At 35.4% G+C, this 20,598-nt stretch overlaps 1 protein-coding gene across 1 annotated transcript; it reads left to right on the top strand.

Moving 5' to 3' along the window:
• The first annotated feature begins 1,034 nt into the window (after positions 1 to 1,034).
• LOC118280601 (lysine-specific demethylase RSBN1L) lies at positions 1,035 to 19,816 on the top strand. The gene is made up of 12 exons (XM_035600782.2): positions 1,035 to 1,450; positions 5,614 to 6,295; positions 7,013 to 7,207; positions 7,640 to 7,757; positions 8,199 to 8,387; positions 11,057 to 11,197; positions 11,617 to 11,753; positions 12,192 to 12,331; positions 12,810 to 12,960; positions 13,788 to 13,924; positions 14,306 to 14,410; positions 14,695 to 19,816. Exons 1-12 carry the CDS (start codon positions 1,237 to 1,239, stop codon positions 15,591 to 15,593), a joined length of 3,108 nt encoding a protein of 1,035 aa, XP_035456675.2. The 5' UTR covers positions 1,035 to 1,236; the 3' UTR covers positions 15,594 to 19,816.
• The last annotated feature ends 782 nt before the right edge of the window (positions 19,817 to 20,598 follow it).

The raw sequence follows: 20,598 nt of genomic DNA, 5'->3' as shown, positions 1-20,598 counted from the left end.
TGTGTGGTGAAAATGGGCATAATTTTTTTTTAATCAAATATTTAAGTCAAAATTATCAACTAGACCGGGAAGGCATTTTTGAACGTCAAAGCAAATATTACAATATTAAAATAAAATAAATGACCTTAGTGGCGTGCCATCGGAGAGGGATATGTCCAGCAGCGGACGAAAACAGGCTGATGATGATGATGAAAATAAAATGTCAGTCTGTCGGTCAGTCCTCTAGTGAAGCTATTTGCTCGTTCCAAAGTGTAGATTCCTATGGAACAGAACGAGCAAACAACTCTATAGTAATCCGTATTTAACTTAACGCTAACTTGTCCACCTTAATGGAGTAGGTAATACTACTTTTCTTATAAAAGACTGAATGAAATGAATGTTTTAGGTACCTATGATTAATACATAAACAGCTAGTTACTTATAAATAGGTAGGTAGTAGGTATATTTATTTTCATTCGATTTGTCCTTGACATTACGCTTCCATACCAACTTGTTAGTAGGTAGGTAGTAATTCTAATACCTACCAATGTACCTAAATCTACTTAGGGAATTATTCAAGTTAAAATTATATGGTAAGTAAGTAGCGGTTAAAAGCGGCCGTTCACGTTTTTATGAGTTTATTGATATTTAACTCAATTCGAAAAATTGATTACTCAACATGATTAGAACATGAACAATGAATAAAATGAATCATAGTTTACTGGTAGCATGATGACTCATTATTGTGCTACTGCTGCCATCTAGCGCCGCAATGTTTAAACATTTAACCTCTTTCGTGGAGAATGTGACATGAGTCACGTTGCCAATAGTTTTGCAATAAACGACGATAGATGGTGTATGCATCGAAAATATTGTTTAATTAATAATTATAAAATAAAGATAACATAAATTTTATCTTTATTATATCTTATGATATATCAATAATATGTATTTTTTAATTAACAAAAATGTTTATAATAAAATTTTTAGTCAATTGAAACAAACTTGGCTGTTTGCAACGTTGGCCTTTGCTTGAGTTTAGGTACGAATTTCTATTGCACAAAAAATAAAAAAAAGTGCGAGGTAGCGAGAAATGGCGTCGCAAGTTGTTTTTTATTCGTAATCAATGTGTTTCTAATCATTATAGATGATTGTAAAAGCTATATGTATTGTTAAGATAATACTGATCAGTTCCGTCGATGTTTAATTGAAGAACTGTGGTTATTTTGACGTGATTACATCTTTGACCGTCGGACAATGGCGTCGTCGAACGAAGCGAGAGTTACCAATGTAAAAGTTAGTGAAAATCGCGATTTCGTTGACGATTACTGTGGCTCCAATAGCTTGGAAGATGCCGGCGAAGGTGCTAAGCGTCGTCGTACAGCATACGACTGTAAAACTGTGTCTCAACAGGGATGCGGGACAAGTGTGTCAACTGATCTAAAACATACACCATCATCTGAATCCAAAGGTACTATTTCGTTCTATATGTACTTACTAATCTAGCACACATCGATTTAGAATATTCAATAAGGTTGCTATACCAGTTTATTGTATTTCCTCTGTTAATATTTTGGTGGGAAAGATGTTAACCTCTCGTATTGTGAATTACATCATTAGCACTGAGGTCGTAGGTGTTTATAAACACAACACACGCTTTCCATACGGCATTATTATCATTTTAGCTACTCAGCATAGTTATTTTCTTTCTTCGAAGCTACTTTAAGGTGAATAGACATGGTTTTGTATGGTTGTAAGGCACTTGCATCATATCGACCTTGAGATTGTTAAACTAGTACTTTCTATTTGATAATATAACTGTACATTGCAACTACTCCATTATAAACTTAAGGTTATAGATATTGGCAGCAAACCTTGGTGGTGGTTTGTGAAAATATTGCCTATTGTGTCCAAAAATCATTTGTTACCGTTAACAATACATAGTCCATGATTTGCCAGTTATTTTGTGTTAGAACTCCATTTTTATTGTTAAATAAGTTTTTATATCAGAAAAAACATGTTACTATATCTTATTCAAATGTTTTTTCAGAGATTCTGATTAGTTTAGTACAATATTTAATTTGTTTCAAGTTTTTTATCTAACTTACAGTTTCTACTGCAGAATCTGCCGCTTATCTTGAATAAGACAGTTAATAAATTATAAATCAATCTTCTTTAAGTTAGGTACAGTCTTCTATAGCTGTAGGTGGTCTTATACAAGACATACATCAGTTTGCTGTTTTATTTTATATACCTAGTTGTGTACTAAATATCTTCAAATGCACAACTAACTACACCTGCGGTGGACTTCTCTCTGACACTCTGTCATATTTGGCAATTTTGCAGATAATTATTATTAAACTTCATTCAGGCAGGCATTTGATATAACTCACAGAAACAGTATGTTCAAATTGTAGCAATCACTGAAATTGTAAGTTAGTTCAACATTGATTGCTAATTATTTTGCTAACTTCAAAATGGTATGCATGGGCACACAGCAAAAGGGAAAAAATACTTAGGTATTGTATAGGTCTATTTGATACTTGAAATTGATAATGTTGAGTCTTTATTCTATTATTTTTCTTTAAACTAAACTTAGGTTAATTCATTCTTTCAATAGAATGTCAATAACTTACATTCGCCAAAAAATAAAACTAATGTAGGATGAAAATAATTTATTAAAAAAAAACTATTTTAAAATCCAGTTCCATCTTTTACTCTCCTTTAAAAATAGGACAATTGAATGATAAAGTTTAGTTGTTTATTGTTTACTGTTAATAGTTAAACATGGCTATTTATTGATAAAACAGCACTTCCTTATTCTTAGTGATATAAAATGGTAATCAAATACACCAATTCAGTTATTTATGCAATTCATTTGAATTGAATTAAATTCGCAAACAAATTCAGCATTTTTAGCTTTCCTTGCTATCAACACCATATTTTGTATGTAAATTAGGTATCTAAGTCACATTCACACACTAAATGACCCATATCAGACTCCTATTTTAGCTTTATTCAAAGGTTGTCTGTAAGAAATTGCCTTGTATCATGATAAGACTGCCCCTTGTACACTATGCTTATTTATATTGTCCTGTGTGTATATGTGGTGTACAATAAAGTATTAAGAAATAAATATATAATATAAAAAACATTAATTTACATGGTTGGGTTTGTCCAATTTGTCTCTGAAATGAACTAAGTAACTAATAAAACAAACAAAAAATAGTAACATGTAAACTTTTATGATTTGCATACGTATTCTGTTTACATCCTGTCATTGATTGATTATATTTATTACCAGAAAGGATAGTGTAATTTTATTAATTAATCATATTTTGTTGATAAGCAAGTATAATCTATTATACAACAACTTTTAAGAATAAACTTAAAAGAATTTCACATTTTAAGAGAAATAGTTCTATTTGCAATTTATGTGTTAACACTGTTGATCAAATCATAAAATATTATTTCATACATTATATATAGTAGGACTACATGGTTGGCGCGGTGGCTGGGTAACTGGCTGCTGTGCAAAATGTATTGGGTTAGTTTCCCGCACAGAGCAACTCTTTCTGTGATCCACAAATTGTTGTTTCGAGTCTGGGTGTCATGTACATGTGAATTTGTATGTTTGTAAGCACACCCATAGGAGAAAATCCTGGTGTAGAGCAATATTTAAAAAACACAGGATGTTTACTTATTGTACCATCATATTAATATCTATTTGCTGTTTACATTAATCAGATCAAAATAGAACATTACACATAAAAAAGTAGGAATTTTGGAATAATTTTTTCCTGCCGGAGCAGGAGTCACATGGAAAATCCCATGATTCATTAAAATTCCTTACAACTGACTTATAATTTGCAAAATCAAAAGAAAATTAAAAATAACTTGATTTCCTTCTCATTACTTTCAAAGAGGAAAACAATACAATTTTCCTTGTAAGTATTGTCAATTCAAGATTTATACTAAGTTTCTTTTATTTATAGGAATTATAAATAAAACATGATTGAATTACTAACTCATCACAAGTTTTCTATTCATACTTAAATATAAGTAGATATAAATTTACATAACCTTTTTATTTAGTTGTTGTTTATAATATAGTCTGAATATATAACAATGGATCAGCTCCCATTTGCATAATTAATAAACTACCTAATAATAGGGATGATGACAGGGTATGAAAATTAAAAATGTATTTAGTCCGTCAGTTAGATAATGTAAAAATATCAAACATATTTATTTTGCCATATAAGACAACAATACTTAGATAAAACAAATCAAAGTTAGGAGTAGGAGCTAACTACGTCATTTCGAATTCTAAAACATACACACAAAATTCAAATCATTATATCATCGAAAGTATTTGTTTCCATAACAAAATAAAAATACTTTGCTAATGTTATAATAAAATCTTCAAGACAGACATTAAAACAAAAATTTGTTATCTATTCCACCCTCCCATTTGTAGATTAGTGATAAATAACTTTTTGGATTCTTGAAGTAGAAAATATATGTTTTCTTAACTGTTTTCAGCAAAATAGATTTTACAAAAATAATAGGGAAGTAGTTTGTAGTAAATTTGAGACTACTAATATCTTTATTATCAATTAATAGTAAGTCAAAATACAGCAATACTTGTTCTACACAGAACATAAGTTTAACCTCTATAAAACTAGATTTAATAATCCCAACCATATGGTGTATTTGCAATTAATATTATTACATTACATCAATGTACCTAATTGCTCTTAGTCTGTATGTATTATAAGTCATCAAAATGCAACTCACATTCATACAACTACCATGTTGTTTGTTTTTTATATCCAGTTGTAATTAAGTCCTGTTTACAAGGCAAGTTATTGCTCATTAAATGTATACTTCGCCTATTTTGGATACTAGACTAGGATTCTTTTATAAAGACTCCATATTTTGCTGTTCTATGAATATTATTTTTATTACATACATATATACATAACCTCACGCCTGTCTCCCATAGGGCGTAGGCAGGGTAATTGGATTGCCAATTGCTACCATTCTTACATCTTTTCATGCATGTTGGTTAGTTAAGGGTACGTTTAAGTTGGCCCTTTAATATATCGCCAATCTGATCGTTTAAGGCGCCGTCTACCAACGATATTATTTTTATTTTCAAAGGCAAATCATTTATTCCAATTAAACCATAAATAGGTACTTTTTAAATGTCAAGAAATAAATAATAATCTGTCAGTCTGTCCATCAGTGAAGCTAGGTGTTTGCAAAGTGTAGCTTCGATTGGAATTTATCTTTTTGTATCCAACTTTGATGTGTGGTGAAGTACTTAAGTAAAAGATTAGTTATTTTAAGAATATAACTAGCTCTACTTTAATTTACATATCAGTAGATATGAAACCACTTAATATTGATCGAAGTAGTACTCAGTAGCTAATAAGAACGAAAAAAAAAACCAAAATGATGTAGTCTTGAATAAAGAGTGCCTTAGTCTTTGAAAAATACTTCTCTGTTTTTGGTACATTTCCTGATATAATACATGTAAATAAAACATCAATTCTTATCTCAGTTGTGTCTACAGAATATTTTCTATAACTTGAACCAATAAAACTTATCCCATTCATTATTTTACAGGCAAAAAGCGCAAGCTCAGCGAATCATCAAAGGAGCTATGTGTGTGGGGCGAAAACGCTCGACCTTCGAAGCAGAGCAAGATATGGCCAGTGTTCGACTCCGGAGGGTACGGCAACGGAGCCGTGCTGAAGCTCAATGTCCTCAAGAAGACACCCCCCATCAAGAACCCCCTGCTCTTCCACACCACTTGCAATCAGGACATTGAACTCTCAGAAATCAACCGTGACCCCTTCAAAGCAGACTGGTTCGGTGGTCTCCACGCCTGGTGGAAGCAAACCCAGATGTCCAACAAAATGGCTGATGATGACGTCACAAAGAAGATATTCTCTTCAGTCTCCCGTCAACTGAGGATCATCAACACCCATTTTCAAAGGTCCATGTTCAAATACAAGTATCCCAGGGTTACGAGACAGAATGTCCTTTTAGAGAACTCCTCGGGGATTCGGAGACCAGCTACTCATTTTAACCTGACGTTGAAAGCTATCAGGTTCCAGTGCAATCCTCGGAGGGAGTTGCCCTGCTATGGCAATCTGGAACTGCCCCTGAAGATGAAGCAAGAGAATGTGAATTCTCAAGTGTTTCCTGCGATAAGAAATGTGAAGAGTGAGACAGTGAGTGACGTGAAGGTTAAAGTAGAGAAAGAGAGGGACAGGGAGAAGGAGAAGGAGCGAGAGAGGGATAGGTGAGATATTTTATGTATTATTCTTCATTTAGATTTACCTACTTTGACTGCCTAGTTAGCCGAATGGCTGCAAGTGTTGAGAGACCTGGGTTTCGATCCCATAAACCTAACTCAGCAACACGCAACTAGGGATGAATCCACCTTATTTTACACCACACCATTATCGAATTAGGAACATCGATGGTTGTACCATTGTCGTACGAAAAAACTATACTTTTTTCATTTTGGAATCTCTCACTTAAGTGCTCTAAATACCTCGGTTCCGTGGCTGGTCGCATAGCCATGGTGTCTAATGAAATACAGCTTAAATATTAATCCTAAACAGTCAGTATAATTTTCGACCCCTCAATCTTAATCTACCAACCAAGTGTAGTGTGTGTGACATCTCCCTTATAAGTAGCGTAAGTTAGTTGCATAAGACACTTATTAAAAGCTAGCTACTTCCGCACGGTTTCACCCGCTCTGCTTGGCTCCTATTGGTCATAGCGTGATGTTTTATAGCCCATAACCTTCCTCGATAAATGCGCTATCCAACACAAAAAGAATTATTCAAATCGGACCAGGAGTTCCGGAGATTAGCGCGTTTAAACAAACAAACTCTTTAGCTTTATAATATTAAGTATAGATAGTCCTAAGAACAACACCAGCCGCCGAACAGCCAACAGCTCCCGAAGTATCCACACTGTAAAGTACTAAACCACCTCCTTGTGTCTCCAGGTCATCCCACCGTCATTCCTCGTCATCTTCATCGTCATCGTCCTCGTGCCACCACTGCCGGCGCCGCGCCCGCATCAAGCGGTGCTCCATCGGTGTCCAGTGCCGCAGGGACCGGGCGGCCGGAGCACCCCTACCCAATGATAGCTGGGGACCTCTCGCTGAGACACCCACCGTCAAGGAACTTAAATATCATCGGTGAGTGGATTTTTAAATAAGATTATAGTTTTAGTATACCCTTTACAGCATAACGTTCGATAAATCGGATGCTAGAAAATGTATCATAGTAATTAATTGAATTAAAATATAAAAACATTAAGTGCTATAATAAACTTTATGTTGTAATTGGTTGATTTGATTCAGTGATATATCAAGAGATATCTTTTATGAAATCTGCTGAAAATCACATTTTCAGTGTTGAAGCTATAGCTAAAATATTGACGATAAAAGTTTTGAACTTTACAAGTAGGTATTTATTTTGTTCTATTTTTAGTACCTTAGTTTCATACAACGTCAATAGAGGCTCTGTCATCGATTTGTATCCTTTAGATTCTTCTATTTTGTAAAACGAAACAAACATAACGGCAACATCATGAAATAATTTTTAACGAAATGGTGTTTTCCTGACAGGCTGATGCGAGTGGAGACGCACCCCAACGGCGGAGCGAGCGTGGTGTACCTGCACCAACGCGACGTGGACATGCTCAGCGCGCCGCAGCAGGAAGCACTCGCCAAGGAGTTCTTGAAGGTATGTCAAACATAAGTCCTTTTAATATGTGAGCTAAAAGCTATAAATTCAGAGTAAATAAAGTAACTATGTTAAAACTGATTTTTTTAAAGACAGAGCTCCATTAAAGTTTATCCTTGAAAAATTCTAGACTTAAACATAGTGTCTTCTATAAAAGTTTTGGATATAACTAAAAAAATGCACAACTAAATCAATGGTGTATTATTAAAAAAGAGTTACATTTGGTGGACGAGTATGACAAGAATAATTTGATTATACATATTAATGAAATCCATCTGTGTCCACAAAAAATGTGACTACCAACCAGAAATTAAATGAAGATATGTTGGGATGTTCTCTAATTACTCGTGAGAAAGACCTGTCTTTGTTAAAGGAGAAAATATAGATATAGTAACAATGCTCTTAATCGTTCTCTTGACTAAAATACAACTTGTTTCCCAGCTGGTGTTCTCGGAAGACAGTGCAGGCTGGGCGCACTTCGTGTGCGGCGTGGTCCGCGGCGCGGCCGGGGCCTTCCCCTGTCTGCTGCAGTACCTCGCCTCCGCGCATCCCACGCTCACCGTGAAGGCTGGAGTCCTCGCCCGGGCCTCCGATATCGAGACTACCACCGTCAGCCGATATTATCAACAGGTAAACTCATTTTAAGAAAGTACTGATATCATGGATGAACATAAATATACTGTAAATAAATAAAGTAAAAAAGATGAAGTAAATGTCCAGCTGTGGACGAGAACAGGCTGATGATGATGATGACTGATACCATGGCCACATAGAAAACGGGCGTGTTACAACGTTTGCGTTATTGCTCGCCGTATGAGTGAGGCTTTAAGGTTAAACACATGCCTATTTTCTTTATAAGTCTCCCAATATCTCGATTAGTATCATTAGGGTTAACTAGGACCACCCAAAACATAAATGTGAAAGGCTGCCAAGTTCGATAATATTGGAATGCTTCGCCTATAAAAGAAGTGAGATCTAAATAAGTACCAAGTTCCATACACAGACCTCAGTTAAAAATGATATAACAAGTTGGCAAGTTTTCACACACTTTGTTATAAACCTACTAAACGCAATGAGTCAAGTATATAATTTTCTATTAAAACTTGCCAAGTTATATCATTTTTAACTGAGGTCTGTGTATGGAACTTGGTACTTATTTAGATCTCACTTCTTTTATAGGCGAAGCATTCCAATATTATCGAACTTGGCAGCCTTTCACATTTATGTTTTGGGTGGGATTTCATTTATTTTTGTAAGGTTTATTTTCTTTTTTTCTTATTTTACTTTACTTTGACTAAATACAAACCTTCGTAACGAATTTTAGGTCGGTACGACCATTGGAAGATATAGATAATTTTTTTGTTTTAGTTCCTTAGGGGTATGAATTTACACCTTCATTATTTTTAAAACCGACTCACACTTGGCCATTTTCAGATTTTTTCCTTTACCTTGACCTAAAGACCTACCTCCATGCCAAATTTCAAGTCATACGACCATTGGAAGTGGTCTAGGTTTTTGATGAGTGAGTGAGTCAGTCAGTGAGTGTATAGTAAAAATAGCGATTTTCTGACGTCAATATCTCAAGACCTACAATAGGTACATTAATGAAATTTTGTATTTTAGATAAGTAAGTAGATCTCGACAGATACTAGAAATTTCATATGCGTAGATAAAATAGATTTTGAGTTATAGGTGGGTCGAACTTGGCCCGAAATGGTTCGTGTAATATAACCCACGGCCGGTGTGTCGCTTTTTTGCTCGAACTTGGCGGACACACTGCCGTGTGTCTAGATTGAGGTATTTACAATTACAAATTGTGGAGTCTATAATGATAATATGATGGCATAAATATTATGTGCTCACATTTCTCTAATAAAACGGGTTTGCTGATTTATTGTTTTGCGGCCCTATTACATTTAACGATTGATTTATGTCTAGTCCAGAGTTGACACCGCGGACACCCGTACATATACTCGCGGACCACAGGTTGGGAAACGCCTAACTAATCTAAAGGCCAAGAAAAAGAAACATATTGTATGTGCTGCTAACCTAATCCTGGCCTATGTATAACAAAAAACTTTTGTACATCCTAAATCTAATTTTTGACTGCTAATGAAATGATATCTCACCCCTTAGGTGCAACAATCGTACGCGGCGTCATGATAATCGCTCCATATTGATATTCAACTAATTTAAAGGCCAAGAAAAAGACATGTATTTAATGTGCTGCTAACATAATCCTGGCGTATTTCTAACTAAAAAAACTTGTACATTCTAAATCTACTTTTTAATTGCTAATTGTTAGTAAATAGGAACGCAACCATATTAGTATTTTGTGTCTGTGGCGCTGTCTACAGGTAATGTCATTGTCATGTTAACTTTCTTTTGTTTTGCCGCGTTTTTTTCACAATAGAAATAAACTTCCATTTAAAAGTTAAATACGTTTTAATTATTTACCACAAACACGATTCATATTCCTTTACTATACCCTTTGCGCTATAACAAGGTGCGGCTGACAGATGCTAGTATGACGTTGACGTCTCTCTTTAGGGATGGACATTAGAAAAATCTTTTTTTATCGCTATCGATACTCGCAGCATACATTTAATTCTCTTTAATTTTTTTATTAAATGTGTGTGTTATTTAGTTGTGCAGTGTAACTACGTGTATATACTTGTCAAAATAAATATTTTATGACCGAGCCCTGAGGTGTTTCAGAGTTTCAGTTTTACAGAACCGTGAAGAATATAAGTGTATATTAGTTTGTATATGTTACTAAAGCAACCACGATCTTTCAGATTAAGTACCACCACGCATTATCAAAGGCGCCGGAAATGTCTACTATATATTTGTGCTCTTATAAAGTCACTGTGGTTCGGGCAGAGAGAGCCGCGTCTACAGTAGATTTACCCACATAATTAAAGGTTTTTTAAGAGTGATAATTGAACGACGCATGATTTTCGTTTTATATTCTAAAAAAACATCGACTACCTATCCATCGTAGCAGTACATCCCATCACTAAACACGACTATGGATTTACGTTATACGCATAACACTTTACTTTATTTTTGATTTCATTAGATTTTATTTAAAGACTAGAACATTCCGGTTGGATTTAATTTAAATAACTACACTTCCGAATGATATAACATAATACGAATGTGATACAGTTAAAATACTAAGGCATAATTTTTAAATCGCAGCAACTTTCAAGAGTGGTACGAAACGTTACTGAATCTGTCAGCCGCACCTTGTTACGGCGCATAGGGTATAATGTAATGATATCTTTCGCCCGTAGGTGCAACAATCGTACGCGGCGGGCACGTTCCGGTGCGGGCCGCTGCACCAGATCTCGCTGGTGGGCACCGTGCACGAGGAGGTGGGCGGCTACTTCCCCGACATGCTCGACATGCTCGCCACCTGCCCCTTCCTCAATATGGTCAGTATTACAACAATATTCTTACACTCACTCTTCAAACTCCATAGCTTTCGTCGATCCGGAGCTGCGGACTACCTAGCGAGTTTACCGGGACTCCGGCTCGAAAAGCAGGAGTAGGACCGGGGTGGTTTTTAGTTAGTAAGAGTCTGACACTCCCTCTGTCCTTGACCAAAGCAAGAGAAGACACTGGATGATTTTCCCCCCTAACCTTCCCCCTTTGTTGATTACTATCCAACACAAAAATATTTTTTAGATTCGAGTAAATAGCTTATGTCCGAATACTCAAACGCTACTCAATTTTAAGACGCTCTCAAAACTAGTTCTGTCCCTATAATTTTTTTATAAAATGACAGAGATAGCACGTATTCGGGCGTTAGGCTGGTTTTCTCAAATACGTAACAATATATTTCCTTCCGCAGACAATGCCGTGGGGTCCAATGTCGGCAGTGGAGATGGAGCCGCAGGAGTCCAACGACGGACCCATCCTGTGGATCCGTCCCGGGGAACAACTTGTACCCACTGCTGAGCTTGGCAAGAGTCCTATTAAGAAGAGGAGGTATGTCTATTGTATATCTATAATGTAATATCAATTGATATATAATTCAAGTTGTTTAAAGGGGAAATTAGACTTTACGATTGTGCTTTTAAAGACGAATTTATGTCACACGAAAATAAATATTTATATTTGACTAGCTTACATTGACCCTAATAATGTTTTTCTCAGTTTTTAAACCTTCCCTGGACTTCTACAAATAATTCAAGTCCAAAATATGCCAAATTGGTTCAGCTGGTCTCAAGTTTTAGCAAGACATTTGATTACATTCCTTAAACAATTATCTCATATAGGTATCAGCTTCTGTACTTCGGTAGATATATTTTAATCGACTTTTTTAGGATCGCAAAAAAGAATGAAGTTCTTAAAATGTATAGACCAACAGGCTGATATTAGATTCCAATAACTAATTAACTGTAACTAACACCCTCTTCCCTCCAGGACGGGTATCAACGAGCTCCGCAACCTGCAGTACCTGCCGCGCTGGAGCGAGGCGCGGGAGTTCCTGTTCGAGGACCGAACCCGCGCACACGCGGACCACGTCGGCCACGGACTCGACAGGATCACTACTGCTGCAGTCGGTATGTATACCACATATGTCCGAAGTTTATAATTTATTTATTTAAAGATAAATCAACAACTACATTATACAAATTTAACAGAAAATATAGTTACATTAAGCCACTTACAGATTCACATGAATAGTGATCGAATAGTTGACAGCTAAGATAATAATACAAATTTTTTGCACATACAAAATAATATTTTATTAAGAACTGGCCTTTCCTAGACTTGTACATATCGATAATTATCTTGCTTGTTACTGATGTCGTTATATGTGTAATAACCCATCATATTCCAAAATCTCGGATCACACACGTTTTAAGCAGAAACTCCATTCAACTAATGTCAAAAATCTATCGTAATTCACAGGTTTCATTCTAAAATCAGTTATTAATTCCGGCCGTTACATGAGAGACATATCCGGGTATCAACACGCCCCGAGTGTTTTAGAACATGTTAACTGTATTTGTTTTAAATATTGTTTCTTGTACACAGGTGTTCTAAAAGCGATCCACTGCGGCGACGAGTCGGACCGCGGCCGCATCACGAAGGACGTGGTGGCGTTCCACGCCGCGGACTTCAACAAACTGGTGCAGCTACTGCAGCTAGACCTCTACGAGCCTCCCATCTCCCAGTGTGTCACTTGGTCAGTATTTTTTTTTTTTTAAACGTTAGGATTTTCTCCTATGTCGTGGGTGCGTTTACAAACATACAAGTTCACATACACATGACACCCAGACCCGAAACAACAATTTGTGGATCACACAAAGTGTTGCTCCTTGCGGGAATCGAACCCGCTACCCGTTGCTCGGCAGCCAGTTGCCCAGCCACCGCACCAACCGTGCAGTCAAAATACCGAAGGGAATCGATAAATAATTGATAGAATACTTTTTATTATGTGAATTAGTCATTTTTGGGGTAAATGAGCAGATGGATTTGATGTTTTTATAATAACTATTGTGTGACATACTAAATTAACTAAAAATCAATGATTGATGAAATGATTTACGCGATATCGCCGCGTCTGCTCATGATGACGAGTCCCTCTGTAACTTGAAACTAATAGAGCTTTTCTCTATTAATTTACGTGAGTAAACGGTGATTAGATAGTATATCTGTTGGTAAGCAATTGGCACATCCATCACATATGCATTACCAACATTTGCACCAGTGGTAACCTCAATCACAGCGAAAATACACACTTCCTTTGTTCTACATTCTGGCTTTCTGCAAGGCTGTGGTATCACTCCCATCGAGCTAACCATAAGAATATTTGTGTATTTTTCATCCAAATTTCCTTACAACTAATTTTTCCAGGCTAAATATGTGTCAAATTTTGCTTATTATTACACCTACTGTTGTCGGAGGATTTGTCTCTTTGCATCACCCTAAGGTTGACTGTTTAAGAATTCCGTAGCGTAAAATAAAAAATCAAAATAAAATACCTAAATTATTACCTATTACTCCCCTCAGGTTGGATAAGCGATTGAACCAGCTCCGCCGCGAGGGAGTCCGCTACTCGCGCCTCCCGCTGTGCTCCGACGACATCTACTTCCTGCCGCGGAACATCATACACCAGTTCCGGACTGTGTCCGCTGTCACCTCTGTCGGTTAGTATATTATACGGCATTATTGATGATATATGACCTGGTAGAATGAAATTAGAGGTATATTATTGTTGAGGTACTGTATGGTGCGAGTATGATTCCTCTAAGAATGAAATAAACTTTTGTTTTATATCCAGAAATAATTTTACTGAAAGACAGTCTTTGTTCCTCACTACATGAGCCAAGCATACACTAAATAAAGACCAGACCGGATTAACACATTAAAAACAGATTTTTGTTAGCGGTCAAATACTTAAGTTAAGATACATAAGAATAACAAAATTGAAAACCTATATCGATTGTGGATTAAACCAACCTCTTTTGCTTTATTTACAATATTTTACGTTATATGTAAACACACTAATCCTAACATTATTCCTTCAGCATGGCACTTACGCCTGAAGCAGTACTACCCAACATCGGAGGCTTCGTCCCCGGCCGACGAGCGACCCGCAGACCCTGTGCCCGTCACCATCAACCATACTACTGGTGAGCTAGACATACATATATCATAGAATTATCTTGAGCTATAAAACATATAAAGCAACATAAAGACTAAATATACCAAAGCCAGAGCTGTAGTACATAATATTATGTGATGTAAGTTTGAAATGTCAGGAGAAAAATTAAATTATTGCTATAAAACTTTCTACTGGTTGCCATAAATTTATGTCTTATGAAATGACAAAACGATGGTAGTTACATCTGTCCTTTAAGTACGCCATAATATAATATTACACGTTACAATAATGCCAATTATTTCTTATTTCCAGAGCCCAAAAAGTCAGCTAAACACAAAGCCGGTGTTATTGAAATGAGGGCGCTGAGCGCGAAGTTCCACCAAAAGTTAAATCAGAAGACTGCGCTGAAAGTCGCACCCAACAGGAAGAGCGTCGAGACACAAGTCAAGAGCGCAGACAAGAAGACGGAAACAAAGTCCGACAAACAAGACACAAACAAATTGGACAAAATTGAAGCCAAATCTGACAAATCAGAGCCGAAAGTCGAAAAAACAGAATCCAAAGTTGATAAATCAGAACCCAAGTCTGACAAATTAGATGGTAAGCCTGACAAAAACGATTTGAAAGCTGAAAAGACTGATTTAAAGACACCCGAGAAGGTAGAGCCCAAAGCTGAGAAAACTGAAATCAAAGAAAAATCTGACAAAGTGGATCAGAAGCCTGACAAGTTAGACAAACCAGACAAAATTGAGCAGAGGATAGAGAAATCTGAAATCAAGCATGAAACCCCAGATAAGGACAAAACTAGACCGGAGAAAACAGAAATCAAAACTGAGAAACCAGAATCAAAATCTGACAAAATCGACACAAAGTCAGATAGGACAGATAAACCTGACAAGAACCACAGGCACAAGGATTCTGACAAGCATCGTTCAGACCGTTCAGAGAGGTCAGACAAGACAGATATAAGGCACGAGCGGTCTGACAAGGACAGGTCAGACCACCACCGCCGTCGCTCATCGTCGTCCCGTCACAAATCCTCTCATCACAAGTCGGACCGACCGAGGGAACATAAGAAAGAGCACAGGAGTTCGGACGAGAGGAGAAATGAGAAACATAGAGACAGGTCTGACAGCAGTAGAGATAAGTCAGACAAGATGGCCGACAGCGGGAAGTTACCAGTGGACGTGGTCCAACGACCACCAGATTAATGGACTAGAGTGATACAGTGAAGTGAGTGTTTCGTGAAGGATTTTGATCAGTAAGTGTGTTGTTATAAGTTTCATCATAAGATCTTGATCACTTTTGAATTGGTTTCGGAGCGGATCTCATATTTTATACGTCTGATTTGTGTGACTGATCGATTTGGGAAATTATTAACTAATTTATTGTACTATCCTTTAGTATAATTGTTATTTTATTGACATTTCGCTGTCTATTCAACGCTATTCTCTTTACTACACTATAAAACGGTGGGACGCTTTGTATAATGCCGTCTTTTTGACCGGCGGAGAGACTGTTTGTCTGCGGATTTTGAATTTGGACGTTTTCAAGTACAAACTCTTTATTCCTGCCGTTCTATAGTGTAGCTAATGTTTTTGAACTGCCTGTTACATGAAACATATATTTGAAGGGGCCAAACGACACGATTTTGCGGAAAAAAATGAAATCATTGACACTGCACTTCAATATATAATTAGGTGAATGTAGAAAGTTGTTCAATAACTCGGGGTCCTTCATGAAATAACACCAACTTCTTAGCACTAGGGTACACTGTAAATAATATTTATAAGCAGCCTCTTAGAGGCTAAGCAGAAATGGTTCTTGAATGAACGCGCAGTTTTAGATTTCTTTCCGATTGTCGAATATGCGCGGTTAATTCCAGTGTTGCTATATTATAATGGTGTTGCCAACCCGTGTGTGAAATAAATACCAATGTTGGATCATTCCTTTATATGTTGAAATTCTGAAACTAATCATACATATTCTTCAATTAGATTTTTAACAATCTTCAACTGTTTTGATTTGTTTTATTATAATGACAGATTTACAGAAATAATTCTGTGTCAATTACGAAAAAGTTTGATATATTTAGGTTGTTATCAAATGGAAATTATTTATTTTATTTATCTATTATACCAAACTTCATGAATCCCAGTGATTTAAATAAGAAATCTTAAAGAGCAGCTATCCATGATGAATCAAATGATAAGTTTATTTATAATTAATACTGAAGAATTCAGTTAATCTATTTTAAAATAATTTTCTTAACAAAATCATAAAAAGTGGAATAAAATCAGTATTTCTGATCCCAGTCTTCAATTTTAGTGTAAATGTAAATTAATTAAATACATATTATTTTTTACAGCATTTCAGTCCATTTCATATTATGTAAATTTTATTTGATTCCTATAAATCAATTTCATATTACAAAATCTAAAACTGCGTCGCGTATGTGATTTGAGAGAGTTTTAAACGAAACGTAAATGAAAGAATAATATTAATAAAAAATAAATAAATTTTAAGTAAATATAAATTTATTCACACATATTTCTAAAAATTGCACTAGAAGAGTAAATTATTATATATTATTATTATTCTGAATAGATTACACTGTCTACTGTCGGTGACTAATCCATTAAAATGCGAAATAAATCTAAAAATAATCTATATTTTACCACTAAAATCATAAAATAATTATGGTAGAAATTTTTAAAACCTACTGTTCAGTTTAATTTTTTGCTCTGGCTACACTAAACAAGTGTTGCCATACAGACGCTCCGGCAGTAGACATTATATTTGAGGTTATTTCTCGAGTTTTATGGATTCATATATTTTGGTACTTACATATTGTTTTGTGACCACGCATTGTGCAAATATGGCTCCAATTTTTAGTATTCATTCCTCTCTTTCGGGGATGACCTACTTTATATTGATTTTGTAACATATTTGAAATTTCTTAATTTACCCTAATACAAAGAAATAGGTTATGAAACAAAGACGTTTATGCATGTCTAAAAAATAATCCTAATGTGGGATAACATTTGTCTTTTTTTAAAATATCAATAGTGTTATTTGGTGTGTGTAGTTTGTTTACAAACATTTTACATCGGTATTCGCCTTAAATACCTGGACAAAGACCATTAAAATATTAAACAGCTATAACACATATTATACTTATATGTATAAAATTTCGAAAACCAATGCGGTGGTCACAAAAACAATGAAAGAAAACCTTTTTAAAAGTCATTGAATGTAAAAGAAATAGTGTTGAGATTGTGTTGAAGTGTTTAGCCGCTCCATAGCTTCTTATTTTGTAATACAAATTATACAATCTAACTTTATCATAGGATCTTTGAATATGTGGTGCGAACTAAGCCATAAATTCTTTGTCTGATACATTTATGCATAAAAACTTTGTTTGTCTGTCAGTTTTTTAAATGTTTTGAGAGATCCCTAGATGGTGTTTGTGTTTGTCTAAAATGCGTATAGTTGTGAGATAATCAGTTAATTTGACGCCTGTTTCAACACCTTCATATAAGTACCGGATAAACTTATGTGACAGATAGTTCATACATATTACGTTTTTAATTCAAAGTTATCTAAACCATAGCGGTTATCCAGACATTTTGAAATAGGCCCTTAGTCCATTTTTTCGTACCTGATGTCAAAATTATACATACCTAATGTATTTATTGCAGACGGTTTTACTAATTCTTGTGTGTATGGTAATGGTAAAATGTGAAAATGTTATTTACATTAATTTTTTATTTCTTGAATGGCAACCGAGTCTCCAAAGCAGTGTTGTCGATTATACTGCCAGTGTCGAGACGGCAGATTAATACACCGTCGAACTTTAACTTTCTGATTGGGTTTTGTATGTGTGTCATCCAAACTACCAGGCAATTATTTTACCCATAATTCTGAAGATTTCCAACTAAATATACACAAAGTTAAACCATCTAGGGATCGTAAAATTGTACTGTGTATTAAATATAACTACTACAGTAATGTTAGAAATGGTATACATAAAAACTTAGCTCGCACCACCTCCCAAAATACTAAATGCAGCAATAATATAGTGACTTGTCCGTTAAATGCCCTATCTGTTACTTAGATGAAGACAGTATTATTAATGTTTATAGACAATTCTAGTGACGAACTTAGCACTCTGCTTATCCTAAGGAAAGCAACCAGCATCTTATGTGACTTATGACCTGATTTTACTATTTTATAAAAGCGACATCTGTTGGTGTCCCTTTGGAACGAAAGTTGGAAGTGTATGTCGATAGATGGCGCTGCAGTCAGCAAGCGTATTTTATTTTCTCTTGGATTACAAGTTGTCGTGATTCTTTCTCAGTGTTTAGGTAAGATTGCAGGCTTGTGTTGATGGAAAATGCATTATTGATCTCACCCTTTATCAAGGTACTTTAATGTAAAAGTTTTCAAAATGCAAGTTTTCATCAACTCGAGACTTTAAAATACCTAAGTACCAAATGTATATATAAATGTCAATCGAAACTAATCACAGATTTTTTTCAAAGAAATAATTTATATTTTGCGCAAAACATTTTTTTTCGTAGCTGTAACGTTGATTTTTTTATTTTAAAATGTAAGAAAATTTGTGAGTTTAAGTTAGCCCAGATTATTTGCGATCGAATGTACATTTTGTATATTTTATACTGCATAGGTTAAGTGTTATGGAATAATAGATGTCTAGATTTACTTATGGGACGTTCAAATTTTATTGTTAAAAATTATATAAGTCAATATTTTTGCATAATAAATAATTTTCGGGGTAGGCGCTGAGTTTGAAAAAAAAAGACTATTTTGTCTAAAAGTTTATTTATTAGAATTGGATGTGGAATTTTAATGATGCTTCCATAAGTAAACCTAATCATGTGAATGGTATGAAAACTCGAAGGGCTGGTAGGTAATCCAAAAGACATTTGAAATGTTGTAAAGTAATTGTAATTTACAATCTAGCAACATACTACGATCGCCTTGAGAGGACAATACCCTCTGAAATTGTTTTAATAATTTAAGAGTTTTCATTTATCACATAAGTATGTGTTAACTTCGATCATAAATATGAGAGAGTGAATATTTTTGAGTCAAATGTCGTCGTGCGCTAGTCAAAGCCAAAAACAAAATGAAAATCATTCAAAAACATAATTTCTTGCCTTAATTTTACTCTATAATTGAATTGATGTCAATTCTACTAACTTCGATGTCTACCACGCTAGATGGCGCTGTACTATAGTTTTGAATGTTTCGTTTGTTTTGGTACATTTGACTGGCTGACGAGTCTCAAGTCTGAAATACAGACATTTTTGTGATTGATAAATATTTAACATATTTATGTTTAGGTGGTTAATTTATTGTTTCACGTTCCCTATATTTTTTTGAAAATAATAATTAGATTATAAATAGATTTTGTTGTTTTATTTTTTATAGCTTATACCCTTTCGCAGGCCCTGATATTATATTTGATATTTAACCTTTTAAGCGCCGTGCGAAATATCAATTTCCGTACCCCTAGCGCCAAGCTACAAATCGACAAAATAATACTTACAATAAGATGGGAGGAGCAATCGTATCGACATAAAAAACGTCAAGAAGCTTTTATTCTAAATCAGCCGTATGGCTACTACGCAAACAGGCGTGAAACAAAGTCACTCATTACTTCGCGTCACATCCATCGTAACGTGTGGAGCGACGGCGACAGCGATTTGTGAGTGAAGTACTCACTGGTAAATAATGGACGAATCCACAACACTGCGTAGCGGCGACGCATTGCAAAAATCTATGCCGATGCGACGGCGCGTCGTAAGAGTATGCATGAGAGCATGTCATTATTCATAATTGTCAGAAATGGGTGCACCCAGTACTTTCTTTTCTGTTTCTTTTTCTTAATACGTCAGAAATAAGACACGCGTAGTGCGGTCCATGTCTCACTAGAAACTGAACCGATAGTTAGCGTCTTGTCGTACGATGTCGTATCCGATGAATTTTTAGCGATGCGACGCCGCAACACAATGTTGTGGATTCGCCCTTTCGTAATGGATATTGATACAGAGTTGTTTTAATTTGCAACGTCCATACCTTTTATCCCCGAAGGAGTAGGCAGAGGTGCACATTACGATACGTAATGCCGCTATATAATGTACACCCACTTTTCACCGTTTGTGTCATAAGTCCCATGTAATAGGGGGT

This window comes from Spodoptera frugiperda, chromosome 16 (assembly GCF_023101765.2).
Source record: "Spodoptera frugiperda isolate SF20-4 chromosome 16, AGI-APGP_CSIRO_Sfru_2.0, whole genome shotgun sequence".
NCBI classification, from domain to species: domain Eukaryota; kingdom Metazoa; phylum Arthropoda; class Insecta; order Lepidoptera; family Noctuidae; genus Spodoptera; species Spodoptera frugiperda.
This window is presented reverse-complemented; position numbering and strand designations above follow the sequence as displayed.